The 14,439-nt window shown below is 35.3% G+C and overlaps 1 protein-coding gene across 3 annotated transcripts in view; it reads right to left on the bottom strand.

The window, feature by feature from the left end:
• Window positions 1-14,439, bottom strand: part of MTBP (MDM2 binding protein) — a 76,531-nt gene that overhangs the window by 58,881 nt on the left and 3,211 nt on the right. Inside the window, exons 3-10 of one of the 3 annotated variants that reach the window (XM_061439533.1) lie at window positions 10,718-10,791; window positions 10,471-10,622; window positions 8,638-8,696; window positions 6,923-7,067; window positions 5,752-5,869; window positions 4,716-4,850; window positions 3,072-3,166; window positions 2,189-2,261 (exon numbers count right to left, since the gene is read on the bottom strand). In XM_061439533.1, coding sequence (XP_061295517.1) covers window positions 2,189-2,261; window positions 3,072-3,166; window positions 4,716-4,850; window positions 5,752-5,869; window positions 6,923-7,067; window positions 8,638-8,696; window positions 10,471-10,622; window positions 10,718-10,791 — 851 coding nt within the window. The remainder of the gene's footprint in view (window positions 1-2,188; window positions 2,262-3,071; window positions 3,167-4,715; window positions 4,851-5,751; window positions 5,870-6,922; window positions 7,068-8,637; window positions 8,697-10,470; window positions 10,623-10,717; window positions 10,792-14,439) is intronic. The other 2 variants (XM_061439534.1, XM_061439535.1) reach the window with 2 other exon arrangements.

The raw sequence follows: 14,439 nt of genomic DNA, 5'->3' as shown, positions 1-14,439 counted from the left end.
TGCAACCCTGAAAGCTGTACTTTGCCTGTTATTTTAGAAATGTAAGCTACAAAATCAGCACATCTCGATATATACATTTTTTTTTTTTAATTTGGGGGAAATTTAGGCACGAGGCATCTCAAATCTAAAGCAAAGTCACTTTTAATTGTCTTTTGTAGACAGATGGGTTACACGAGATATGTGATACAAAGTTAATTAACACTTCTTGCTGCTATTTGTTATTTTTCCTTACGTATTCTTAACAGTTGTAAAATAAGTCTACCGGGGCAAAGTAAGGAAGGTAAAATTAAATATTCTTACTTTATTATTATAGCCATAATCTTTTTAAGTCAAGTATATTCCACATACTCAAGATTAGACATTAAAATAAAAATATTTAGGAAAATAATCATTAATTCTAAAAGATATATGTTTAATTTTCTAAACATTAAGTCCTAGTTCTTCCTCCTTGCATTAAGAAGACTTCTTAGCCCAAAATGCATGACAAGACCATCTGGCCCAAAGGGCAGACAAAGCTGTAATGTTAGTATGCCAGATCAGAGTCCAGTTACAGTTTAACAATTATATGACCGTTAAAATTATAGTTACAGCTTAATAATGTAGAGATGCTAAACACAGTTCAAAGCATAACTTATACCCTGGTATAAATATCCTGATCCACCATCCAGATAAATAACCACATTTCTGAAACAGCCTATTTTTGATTATACATTTACTACAAAAATGAAAATAAACATCTCTAAATCACATACGCTATAATTTCCTACAAAATAAATGTATGTCAATAGTTTACACTATACTGACAACAAACTTGGATCCTGATAAGCCGTGCTCACTCCTACACTAATCCTTAGATAGACTCTGAGAGACCTGAGAATGATGCTTTTAGTTTCACCTTCTATTTCAAAATTTAAGACAACGTTTCAAACCCCTTTCAAGGGGCAAACACCAAACAAGCAGGCACTAATATGACAATCATCATTTTAGCCTTATAAATTCTCCTCTTTAACAAAAATGTTCCTGCCCATATGATTAATAGATATTATGATTCCCTAACAATTTTATCTTGCCTTTTTCTAATCTAATAAGTATTCCTCTAAAAGGGTTTTATTTTTATTCTGGGGATAATCAAACATCCTTTTTAAGCTCAGAAGTCGACTTAGGATCACATAAATCACTAGAATTTCAGCACTATGATAGCTTCCCAAGGAGGGACCTTGTCCACTTTATTCTCTCCAGCACCTGCAACAAGCAAATGGCAGGCAGTCCAAAAAAAAAGAATAAATAAATGAAAACCATGGTATAAAGCACTAGGATTATTTCGAGCAATGAGCATCCAGTTTAAAATTTTCTTTCAAAAAATGTAGAAGACTAATTTTAGCCCAATGTAAAAGGACAATGAACTGTTTCACATTTACAGATCTATCAGCCAAATTACATAATCTATGTTTCCAAAAATTATCCCTTTTGCTGCTTTAAAGTAGGAACATATATTTAAAGATCCAATATTTGTCCTTGACTGATAAAGTACAGTCCACTATTCTATAGTCATTGCCCAAGAAACAATAAAAATGACAATCTAATACAACAAATTTAAAATAAAACAACTGAAAATATGACATGAATAGATACCAACAGTTTAGCTGTCTTCTAGGATTGGTCTTGCCTATCTTCAATAGATGGATTAATAATTACTTTATACCTGTGCCAAATTACAGGTATATGCTTGATTTTGACTTGAAACATTATCTATAAAACTAAGGACTAAAGATTTCATTGTAACTTCAAAAAGAGGGTATCTAGAGCTTTATACGTTTCGGGAAAATGTTTCACTTAAGTGTGTCTATCATCTGGGCCATGTAAGTATCTTGCCACAGAACTGAAATCACATGTGAAAGGAGTAGGTTAACAAAAATCTAACATAGCCTAAAACTTTAAAGCAATTACCAATCATGAAGCTTATTTTTGAAAATCTCTTCTAAAAAAACAAAAATTACTTCCTATCTGCAGTGGACTCAAGTTATAAAGTCCAAAATATTTTAATATGAATTAGGACCAAAACAATGTGTTATGTGAAAGAAACCAAATCATCACACAAAGACAGATTAAAAAAGCATATATTCCCTTTTCTCACACATCTGTAAATACTGAGTTTAAAACAAAACAAACAAAACCCCACTTTCTATACCTCGCCACACAGGGAAGAAATCTGCTCCAACAGCAACCTGGAGGTCTGCTTGGTACTGTTTTTTGTCAATCCCCTGTACTAAGGAGTTAAAGAAATGACGGAATGGTTAGCTATCAAATAATTTAACTTCCTAAAATAAGTTTGATCCTCCAACTCACAGGATGTTTAAATTCATTTATCAAAAATTTTAAACTGCAGGAACTCAGAATTACTCCTCTCCTTAAGGACAATTATTTTTCTGATTCTGAATATACACCAAGAAGTAGGGATACTGCAAACTATTAGAACCAGAAATTTTAAAAACTGGAGCTTCTGAATAAAAATTCAAGAACACTGTATGTACTAGTATTTCATTTCCAATCAACAACAAATTCTTTTTATACAAAATATTGTTATTAGGTATATTCTTAAAACGTCTTAAGATATATTTTCTTTAAAAAGATTCTAAAAACTCTGAATATTTGCAGACAAATGTGATGGCATTCATATTTACTTAGGTATTTAAAACAATACAGTAGAACAGCACTTTTATCTATCCTGTCAATGTCAAGAGAAACATCTGAACCTTCTAATAGTATATAAATTATTTTGTTTTTCTTCATAGATTCCTAACATTTTTCCCTCTTCCCTACCCCACAAATGAGTGATAATTTCAGGAAGTCTTCTGCCTATCCTAAAGGCGTAAATATACTACCTGAAGGAAGATTCTTTTCTGCAAGTTGTAGAACTTCTCTTAAAACAATGGCAATGAAAGGTATACTGATATTATAAAAAAAAGAAACACAAAAGTAGGGCCAAATATTTAAATGTGGTAGTACCAGGAAAAAACTCTACTTGACACAGAAAATGTGACCTATGATGAACATGTAAATGAAAAGGATACAACTCAAATTCAATGTCCGACATATAGCAGGAGGGTAGATCTGATAATTTTATCATCTGCACAAATTCTAAAGCAGGGCCATAATAATGAAAAACCTAAAAAAGAAAATAAAATTATGTAAGTTTTTAAATACCAGAAATAAAATGAAAGTGAACAAATTAGTGATCAGGTTTTAAACCTTTAAAATTGGTCTTAAAAAGACAGTATTTATACATTATGCAAGCCAAACACTTCATTCTCTATAACAGACAAGAATTTCTTCCATCCCAATTCTAGCTTTCAGAGTGGAGAGATAAACATGGAGATTTCCTAGAAAGGAAAGTTTCTAGAAAGAGTTTACAGGAAGAAGTCTAAAAAGAGGTAAGCAACAGAGGACAAGAGTTCTCAACTTATCCTGTTTATCTCTAGCTAGACAGACAGATACGCCAGGAGGCTAGGTTACTGAAGTGGGTCTGAAAAACTGAGAAAGAAAAAGAAAAGACACACCAGAATGGACTCTGACTGGTATGCTGAGATTAAAAAAAAAAAAAATCCTTGGAGAAAATACCAAAGTAATTAAAGAAAGAACTAGTGAAACCAAGATGCTAATTAACAAAGCAAGCTCCACTCGAAGAAGATTAAGGATTTCTTTGGATAGAGTCTAAAACTAAACTAAGAGTGAGCTAGTGAAGAGGGTATCTCCAAGGCTGGGGTTAGCGTACTTAATAGGAAGCGCAAAGAAAAGCAAAAACATCTTCAAACAATACAAAATTTTAAACTTGCAGAAATCTGAGTAATTTTACCATATGTGATTATGTATATGTATGTGTGTGTATACACAAAAATACACAACACATATATAAAGATCTGTATACTCAAGGGTATGGTTTTTTCAGTAGTCATATGTAGATATGAGAGGTGGGTCATAAAGAAAGCTGAGCCCCGAAGTATTGATGCTTTTGAACTGTGGTGTTGGAGGAGACTCTTGAGAGTCCCTTGGACAGCAAAAAGATCAAACCAGTCAATCCTAAAGGAAATCAATTCGAAATATTCATCAGAAGGACTGATGCTGAAGCTTCAATACTTTGGCCACCTGATGCAAAGAGCTGACTCATTAGAAAAGGCCCCGATGCTGGGAAAGACTGAAGGCAGAAGGGGGCGACAGAGGGTGAGATGGTTGGAGGCAACACCAACTCAACTGACACGAGTTTGAGCAAGTTCTGGGACTGGTGACAGACAGGGAAGCCTGGTGTGCTGCAGTCCATGGGGTCACAGAGCTGGACATGACTGAGTGCCTGAACTGATGCATGCGTTTATGTGTGTGAACACAAAGAGAGAGAGATCAAAGCCTGTTCTCTTTCCACTGTGTCATGCTCCCTTCAAACTGAATCCTAGAGAGCTCACATGGTAAAGTTCAAACCTGAAGTGGTTTCAGGCCTATACTGACCTAACATTAGGATCATTTCATTTTGAAAAGAATCTAAAACAGTGATAGTTTTGCCATCATTCAATGCTGATAACACAGTATAATTTAAGAACAATTATAATAAAAGTTGTGTGAGTGAGCACACTTAAGCACATATATTAGCTAAGTTAACTGAAGATTCAAATGTATCTTATAACAATATTTATGAATGGAAGATTGCAAAAACAAACACAGATTACCTTTGGCAAAATATCTTTATCCTTCGATGGTATTATCTTTTTGTCAAGAAAGCAAGTTTTTAAATTAGATGTACTAAAATTCTTAGGTGTGACTCCCTTTAAACAAAATTCAGGAAAACTAATTTCACTTCCAAACTGAAAAGAAACGAAGAGAGCACAGTTACAGGCATCATGAATTAAGTTACGAAGATTAATGCATCTTATTGCAACACAAAAGTTGAGAGAAAAACCATATGTAAATTCATTTTTGATTCCTCGGCTCAAAATTCAATTCTTCCATTTATGTATACATCATTCGTATTTCAACTTACACATGAATTTTTCATGAAACACTCTCCTTGGCCTTTCACTAGCCCACAAGAGTATATTAAGCCCATTCTCTGGAACCACAGGGGCGTCCTTGATGGTTCAAATGGTTAAGAATCTGCCTGCAGTGCAGGAGACTGGGGTTCGATCCCTGGGTTATTAGGAAGATCCCCTGGAGAAAGGAATGGCAACCCACTCCAGTATTCTCGCCTAGAGAATCCCATGGACAGAGGTGCCTGGCGGGCTACAGTCCATGGAGTCCCAGAGAACTGGATACAACTGAGCAACTAAGCATAATAGACTGAAATACATCAAATACCAGAAATACTTATTTCAACGTGGATACAACTTACATGCAATGAAATAAAGCAGCTTGGACAAACATGAACTCAACTAATGTTAAAAGCTATGTTTTAAAATAATGTTACATTCTAGAATTGCAGTGCCCAAAACAATCGTAGAGACTATTTAAATTTAAATAAAGTGAAAAATTCAGTTCTGTGTTTGAAGTAATCACATAGAAAGTTCTAGTAGCAACATGAAGCCAGGGGGCTATTGTACAAGTATAAATTCAGAACGTTTCTATTAATGAAGAAGTTCTATTGAGATAAGTGTTTTTCCAGGACATCTTCAAATGGTATGTTTTCACTAGGATTCATTAATATTATCTGTGTTGTAAATACAGTTGAAAGGCCTGCTTTGTAAACTGTGATAACAGAAATCCACTTACCTTCCTCTCCCATATCTGAATCTTTCCCCTCCATAGCTCCTTTGAATCAATAGCATTTCTGAGATCTTCAAAAGATACAATATTAGCAGAAAGGTATTCTGCAATTTTCTGATAATTTCTATAAATAAAAAGTTCATGATAATTCAATACAGGCTTTTAAATTTGACTTAGATTTAATGGTTATAGTTAACTACAAGCTAAATAAGCAAAATGTAAAGGTTATATTTCTGCTTTTATCTACTAATATAGAACATTCATTAAATCAGTCTCTGGAGAAGTTTCCAGCATATGTTCATTTAATCTCAACATCACCATGAATTATGAATAATCATCCTTAATGCCATAGATGAATAGATTTTCCTATTGTTATTTACTGGCTTTAACATGTCAGATACACACATATGTACACACATATACAGACAGAAAGAATTAAATTCTTATCTTCAAAAGAACTGCTTTCCTAAACTGTTCCCACAGCAGTTCTGTATGAAATTCCTTAATAGCACTGACAGATTGTCCTGACTATATGCATTCCAGTTCCTCCCTGTATTTCAATGAAAAAGACCAAATCTCACTTTTGTAATTCCCCAGTATACACTGCTGTGCTTAGCATAGTGACAGTGGTCAATAGACAGCTGCTGAATGAAGAAAATCATGAAGTGAGCAAATCCAACACCTATTTAAGGATCAAAACTGTAATACACAGTTGATCCTTACTCAGGTGTCTAAGACACAACAGTATATATTTATTTCTACATTGCACATAAAACAAAAAAAAACCATGACATTATAAATCCAGTGTATCCATACACCCATGGCATTTATCACGGTGCTCACTGGACAATACAAACCCATTTAAAAATACACAATGTGTTTGGAGAATAATGCTCAATAACGGTTCAAAAACAGTATCCATAATATTTACTAAAAACCTAAAACTTCTGAGAAATATAAAGAATGAAATAAGGAAAATCTAAGTTCTTCTCAATGAAAAAAATTTCTAATTGCAGTGGTACATATTGGGTTGGTCAAAAAGTTTTAGTTTTCCCATAAGATGTTGCTTTCTTGGCCACCCCCATAAAACTCACATTTTTAAAAATCTTCAAATGCTGGGTCTATTAAAAGCAGGGTACCAAGTTAACTGTAAAAATAAAAAGCACAGATAGCTTACATTTCACAATGATCTCCTGCTATAGTAATTTTTGCTGAATACCATTCCTTCAAATGTTTTAATGCTCCTACAGTAGGCAAACAGTCTCTCAGTTTCGGAGGATCTTTGTCAGAAGGCAACAGTATTATATCTATCATTGCTCTACCTACAAAGAAAAAAAGGCATTTTTATAATTTTTTTACATTTTTATTTTGGAGCACAGTTGATTAAGTCTAACTTTTTAAAGACGTGAGACCTGAAATGCCTCAAAACAGTAACCTGGACAACTGAATTTTATGTTTATTTAGAAGATGAAGAAGGATTTTAACTTTAATTTCTGAAGTTCTTCAAAACAACACACATCTTTAGGAGTTTGAAATTTTTAAATGTTCATCACTTGATTTAAAGCCATGTTATCTTGAAATAGCTAGCATATGCCAGAAAAACAATGAACTATATCATAATCACTTGCCAATTATGTGCCAGTGGTTAATAATATATTGCTTGTGAGATCATCAACGCTATTGTTGTTCTGAACAGAGGGGAAAAAAAACGTGCAATTCATTATGCTCTTCTATACTTAATTTTGTTACACAAAAGGGAATGAATTAGTGTAAAACTGTAATGCTCAAATAAATTATTTCTCTTTTTAAAGAATAAAACACTCAGAAGATTCAATTATACTGACAATATCACTGGTTCCTGAGAAAGAAGGTTAACTTCATGAAACTTTAAATTTTATAAAATGATAAATTTTACTGAAGGATAAGAAAAATCAAAATCAAACAGAAACCAAAGTATAACAATGAAACTATTTCAATTTGCCAAAATAGCAACTCTACATTTCATATTTTGAACTTCATAGAAAAAATTGATGCTTACTTGTCGATGTATTCAGCTATTTTCCATATAAGATCTTTTATGCTAAAATATAATCCTGAATATAAGGATTAGATTGTGAGCTAAAGCCCTTTATGATAATCACATATATTTTACTTATCACTGCATACTCAGCTCCCAGTACAATGCCTGATACATGACAGACACAACAAACACCTGCTTAATATCCGACTCCAATAACGAAAATATTCAGAAAACTCTTTAAAAGTATTTGTGGATGCCAAAGTATATCAAATTTTTGATGAATCAACTAATTGATTCATCTTAAGAAAGATTTAAGATAAAATACAGTTTTAAGAATAAACAATACAGTATTTCATAAAATACGCTTCCCATTACAGGAAAAGAAAGTGAACTACAGAAAAAAACTGAGTCACGGGCTTCTCCCACTATATGACTTTCTATACAACAGCACAGACACAGCTGACTGTGCACCATCGAAGACTGTCACCCAAATGACCTATGCTAAAGAATTTCTTTCTCCAGGAGTTGCCATGGGACAAGTGTTCTAAAGAACATTGTGGAAAACAATGGTAGACAGTAGAAAGATTCTTCTTCAGTAATAACTGAAGAAGGAGACAGATGAGTATTTAATTTTATAAGTTCTAATTTTTGTCTAAGTAAATGAAAACAAGAAAGCTAATATCTCAACAATGTATTTTATTAAAGTAGTGGAGCATGTTTTTTTTCACAACTTCAAATAAAAATCATTTTTCATTTTGAATTTAAAAATAAGAAGTGAGAACACAAGCATAAAGACTGAGACTGAATTTATCGCTCATTCACACACAATGTAAGACCAGATACAAATACTGAAAGTAGCCATAAGGTATTACCAGGAGCAGGAAGCTTGTCTGATAACTGATGCAAACCTTCTGCAGATTCTTCATAAAGGCTAAAACAAAAGAGAAAGTAGAAAAAAAAAGTTATATACAATCATAATTAGGTCATATTAATCAAATGGATCTCTGTGCCAGACACAATATTAAGTATGTTAGCATTATCTCATGATCTTCATGACAATTCCATGAGGCAATACTCTTAATACTATTTTTATCCTCACTTTAAATAATTCAATTAAAGTTCACATCAGTAGTAGGTATGAAAGCTAGGATCCAAACCCTGAATCAAGTTCTAAGCTACACTCCCCAAACAAACAACAGTAACAAGGGGGGGGAAACCCTACCTAAATTATATCTAGTACATTAAATATAAGTCATAACTTGTAGACCAAACATTCTTCTGAACCCTACAAAGTAAGATATTCCTAAGTGTCTAATAAAGAAGGCTACTGCTTTTCTCTGAATGACATAAAACAGATGACAGGAAAACATGACACTCTCCTTCAATTCTTTAAAATCTATTAAAAATCTATTAGTTTTATCCATATAATGAATTTTTCTCAAAATAGCTTATTATATAGCATAAAAGTACTTGAATCTTTTATTATAAACTCACCATTGTTTAAAAAACTTAAGACATCTTATGGTAAAGTGCAGTTTTCAAGCTCCCTCTTGTGGAAAGAGTTATTAAGTCACTTGCTAGAAACAACTATTTTAGCACTCACCACCGTCGACAGTGGTGAGAAAACATGGAATGGTAAGAGCCCTAAGGCTGGAAGGCAGCTTAGAAATCATCTAAAAGGATCTCAGCACTTTACAGATGAAACAGTAAACACCAGAGAAGTTCAGTGACTGGCCCAAGGTCAAGACCACTTCTACCAGCCTCCATTTCAATGCCCTTTCTAAACTTCTACGTCTCCCCTCATTAATCAGTATAAACAAATATGATTTGAAAACAGGAAAACTCGAAGTCTGCAATAATTTATAGAAATATAATACATGAATATTAAAATAAGCAAAAGTAGTTTTTTGTAATGAAGTATTACACAAGACCAAAATGACTAGTGGGCTTCCCTTGTAGCTCAGTTGGGAAAGAATCTGCCTGCAAAGCAGGAGACCTGGGTTCAATTCCTGGGTTGGGAAGATCCCCTGGAGAAGGAAATGGCAACCCACTCCAGTATTCTTGCCTGGAGAATCCCATGGACAGAGGAGCCTGGCCGGCTACAGTCCATGGGATCGCAAGAGTCGGACACTACTTAGCAACTAAACCACCACCAGAGACAGTGTACTTCATGAAGAAAAAAATAATGACCACAACTCACATTACCTAAATCACATACTTGTCAAACTATAATTCAAAACATCTAAACATGAATCCAGTCACCCATATAACCCTCAGCAGCTCTGGATTTTAAGGGTGCCTGAGACGCTGAAGACACACACAAACTGAAGAGATGTATTTCAGTTTCAAAAGCAAAATGAAAGTGACACTGCGGTGTGAATGCCAGCTACTAACCTTAAATAAAGTTTCTATTCAAGCTCCTGAAATATTACATCAAGCAAGTGACACATTATCACTTTTTATGACTCCTACAAATAAGTAAGCTTAAGAAGCTAAACATTTTCAGATACAAATTTGTGCATTTTAAAGAATTTTATTCAAATTAAAGGCCCAAACTGCCCATCTTCCAAAATCAGAGTTGAAAATTTTAATTATGTAAAATTCCCTCACTGTAACTGCTAACATATCAAATCCTCACCCTCATGGCTAAAATACAATCTAACGTCAAATACTATAAAGACATTATAGGACGCATGTAAGCATACTCAGCCAAGGATAATGATTCCCTGCTATTGCTATCTTCTTCCTCAAAACACTCAACAGCACTCAAACATTCTTCCATATTTGTTTGAAGAACATCTTCGATGTCATCTTTCTCTGCACCAAAATGTATCTCTTCCCAGTGTGAACTACAAAACTAACATATCAAAAGACTGCATTAAGTAATGGATTCGTGGAATTATTTGTATTAACAAAGACATTCACCAGTTACCATTTTCTTATTTATATTACCTGATAAAATCCACATATTGCCTGAACTGCAAAGAACCACTTCCTGGAACCAGGTATACCACCCACTGAACAGGCTTGAAAGCAAAATCATACTGATTAGAAGAGAAGAATGCCACAAATAAGCAGATGTTACAGCATGTATACTTAGAGAATTATGCAACTTTGATATATATATAAAATACAGAAATTCAAACAGGAAAATCTGCCTAAAGAGCAAAATTGTTCATTCTCTATGAAGACTCTGCTTTAGTTCATCGCAGTTCAAAATCTACATCATTATTATTAATCTTCATTTCAAACTCTAAAATGTAAAGATGCTGAAAAATACACCCACTCAATTACTGTTGAATAATACCAAAAAGTGCAAAGCATTTTAGGGAAAATGGTTCCCTCCTCAAAGATCATGAAGGTTTGGTTCAGCCTTACTTAAGAGAGAGGAAATAAAGAGTAACTATAGCTTTAAAATGGAGATGATCTTCTTGGAGACTGGAATATTATATGAAGATATGAAATTAAGGGTCACCCCAGGTACGAGTCAGAAGATCAATGAAAAATTTAGAGCAACGTACAGAAATCGGATTCAAAGGAGGGGGAAGGAGATATATGGTAACTGTGGCTTACCTCATAGAAGTTAGCAAAGAAAGATGCTAAATGCATTTTATTATCAATTTTTTACCAAACTGGTATCTTATTACCAATTTCTGCCAAAATTCCACAAGACTTTACCCCCTAATTCCTTAATAAAATAGAAGCCATTAGGTAATAAACAGACCACCCTTCCTGCATTTCCATTAGGCCTTTCCTCATTCTTCCCTGTTGACATGTAAGAGGCACCACCCTTCCTACCAAGGCTACTCCCTGGACTTCCACTGGGACACCAGGCCGCTGACTTCCGCATCTTTGATCTCTCCTTCTCTACCATTTCCTTCCCGTTAACATCTAAATATGCACAAGTCTTTCTCAAATTACTTTTTTAAATCACCTTTAAATTCATCTCCCCTTTTCAGTTAACCACTATCTCTCTCTACTTTCCAGGAAGCTAAGCGTCCTGAAAGCACTGTCTACACTTGACCGTCTCTGTTTCCTATGTACCTTTTCTATTCCCTCCCAAATCCAATGTCATCTGTTCTTTTGTCTCCAACATGCCACTGAAGCTACACCCACCAAAGTCACCAACGACTAACATGTTTCTAAATCTAAGTTTTTAGTCCTATTGGTACTTGACTTCTCAACATTAAGACTAAGATGCCAAAGGACCACACAAGGGCAGAAAAGAGGTGGCATCCCAGTTCCAGGAAGAATGCCGCCTTTTCCCACAAAACCATTACAAATGCCTTCCCCTCATTACTCGTACCTTTAAATCTTGCCTTAATTCCCCCACCCCTGCTCAACGTTAAATTGATTTGTAAACTAAGTTCCTAGTTCTCCATTCTCTGATCACTGAATAGATTTGTGTTGTTTCTAAAAAAAAAAAAAAAGACTAAGAAAGGAATAAAAAATGACACATTTGACTACTTTCTCCTGAAAACACTTGCTTTCTGTGCAAAACTTATCTTTCTTTAAAAACTGGTGCTCAGATCCTTTCAAAAATGAATTCCTTGGAATTCATTTCAAGATTTTCTGCTCTTCTCACTCTCCAAAACAATCCCATCTTTCTTCATGGCTCAAATTGACATCTATATATTGATGATGCCATAATCTTTCTCCAGCTCCATTCTCCTTTGGAGTTCCAGACACATGTATCCAACTTTTTTTTTAAGTCTTTATTGAACTTAAAATTACAACATTGCATCTGTTTTATGTCTTGGTTTTTTTATGTTAGCTTCCTGACCAGGGACTGAACCCACACCCCTTGCATTGGAAGGCAAAGTCTAAACCACTGGACCACCAGGGAAGTCCCATGTATCCACCTTTTACAAAATATTTTTACTTTGCAATCGTTCAGGCAACTAATCACATGTCTTTCACTGACCATGCATTTTCCATCAAAATCCTGTTGTAATAATAGTAGTACTGACTTAAACTATACCAACTTGCAAAATTAATGAGTACTACCAGGTGTTCAAGCTGGTTTTAGAAAAGGCAGAGGAACCAGAGATCAAATTGCCAACAACCGCTGGATCATGGAAAAAGCAAGAGTTCCAGAAAAACATCTATTTCTTGCTGGGAGCCAGCGTGAGGAACTCCGCCCGTGGCAAAGGTCATGAGGAAGGAGGCTCGGCATACGCAAAGGCGGGATCGAGCCTCAGGAGTCCCCCTGGAAATTCTCGAGCATCTACCCCCAAAACCAGAGTCTGCCTACTTTACTGCTTTGTGCTCTCACCTACACCTCTGACTTTACGGGCGGCTGTCCCCTACAACCTCTCTCTGAAAAAGAGTTAACTTACAGCTCCAGTTAATAATAATTCCTGGGCATGACAGGAGTGTTCCAACTCCTCTGAAGGCTCTCTAGCCTGCCTGACAGGCTTGTCCGGCCACATGTGATTGTTCACAGCCTCCCAACTGTGAGAGGCACGAGATGCTTTAAACCTTCTATAAACAGGTTCTTTAGAAAAGTTAGAAAACCATCAGTATAAGTATAATGGGCTGATTAGAAATTGTATTGGAGAAGGGTTTTTCATTTGTTGAGCCAATGTTTGTTGCTAAGTCTCCACATCCCCTGCCCTTACACACAGTAATGAATATATAGAAGAAATAAGTATTAACCTTTGATATTAATCACCTTAGACCTTAGGCTAAGTAAATTCTTTCCTTAATTAAAACCCACTACACCCTCACCCTATAGGAATGTAACTTTATCTGGTGCCTTCGGAAGGTGGCATCTGTTTTAAGAATAATCACCTCTGGAAAAATAAGTGTTCTGGTTGACTGACCGCTGTCACAAGGAGAGGGCCATAAATTGTCAGCAGGCCCCCTGGCTAGAAGATGATGTAACACCCCTAAGACCTCTGTATACATTTGTATGAAGCACCTGACTTTAATAAAAGTCAGGACTGCTGACCCCACGTGACTTTTGTATAACATCTCAGTGTATAAAAACAGACCCTGGAAAAATAAAAAATGGGATCAGTTCCTCGAAAGACTGGTCTCTCCAGGTCGTTCTTTCTCTCACCTTCTGGCTGAATGCCCATCTGGAACGTGGAGGCTCGTCAAGCCTACTAATTATGCCTGCGCTTCTAAGATCTGACCGGAGAGGCCTTAGTGTCTCCTCTCTTTCAGGAGAACGGGAGGACGCCTGCAGCCTACATAGGTGACAAAAATTCCTTGCCCTGGAATTTTATTAGCTTTCCAAGTAAACCAAGTTATTCAGCCTCTTTTCTCCGCTGAATTTTCCTGCTGAGCTATCCTTATTCTATTACTCTTTATATCTCTAATTAATATTTAATTAAAGCTATTGTATCCAGTTTGCCGAAGCCGTCTCCCCTTCGAAATTTCCCAGGATCCACCAGGGCTGGACCCCGGCAATTTCTGCTTTATTGACTATGCCAAAGCCTTTGACTGTGTGGATTACAATAAACTCTGGAAAATTCTTCAAGATATGGGAATACCAGACCACCTGATCTGCCTCGTGAGAAATTTGTACGCAGGTCAGGAAACAACAGTTAGAACTGGACATGGAACAACAGACTGGTTCCAAATAGGAAAAGCAGTACGTCAAGGCTGTATATTGTCACCATGCTTATTTAACTTCTATGCAGAGTACATCATGAGAAACGCTGGAC

This window comes from Bos javanicus, chromosome 14 (assembly GCF_032452875.1).
Source record: "Bos javanicus breed banteng chromosome 14, ARS-OSU_banteng_1.0, whole genome shotgun sequence".
NCBI classification, from domain to species: domain Eukaryota; kingdom Metazoa; phylum Chordata; class Mammalia; order Artiodactyla; family Bovidae; genus Bos; species Bos javanicus.
This window is presented reverse-complemented; position numbering and strand designations above follow the sequence as displayed.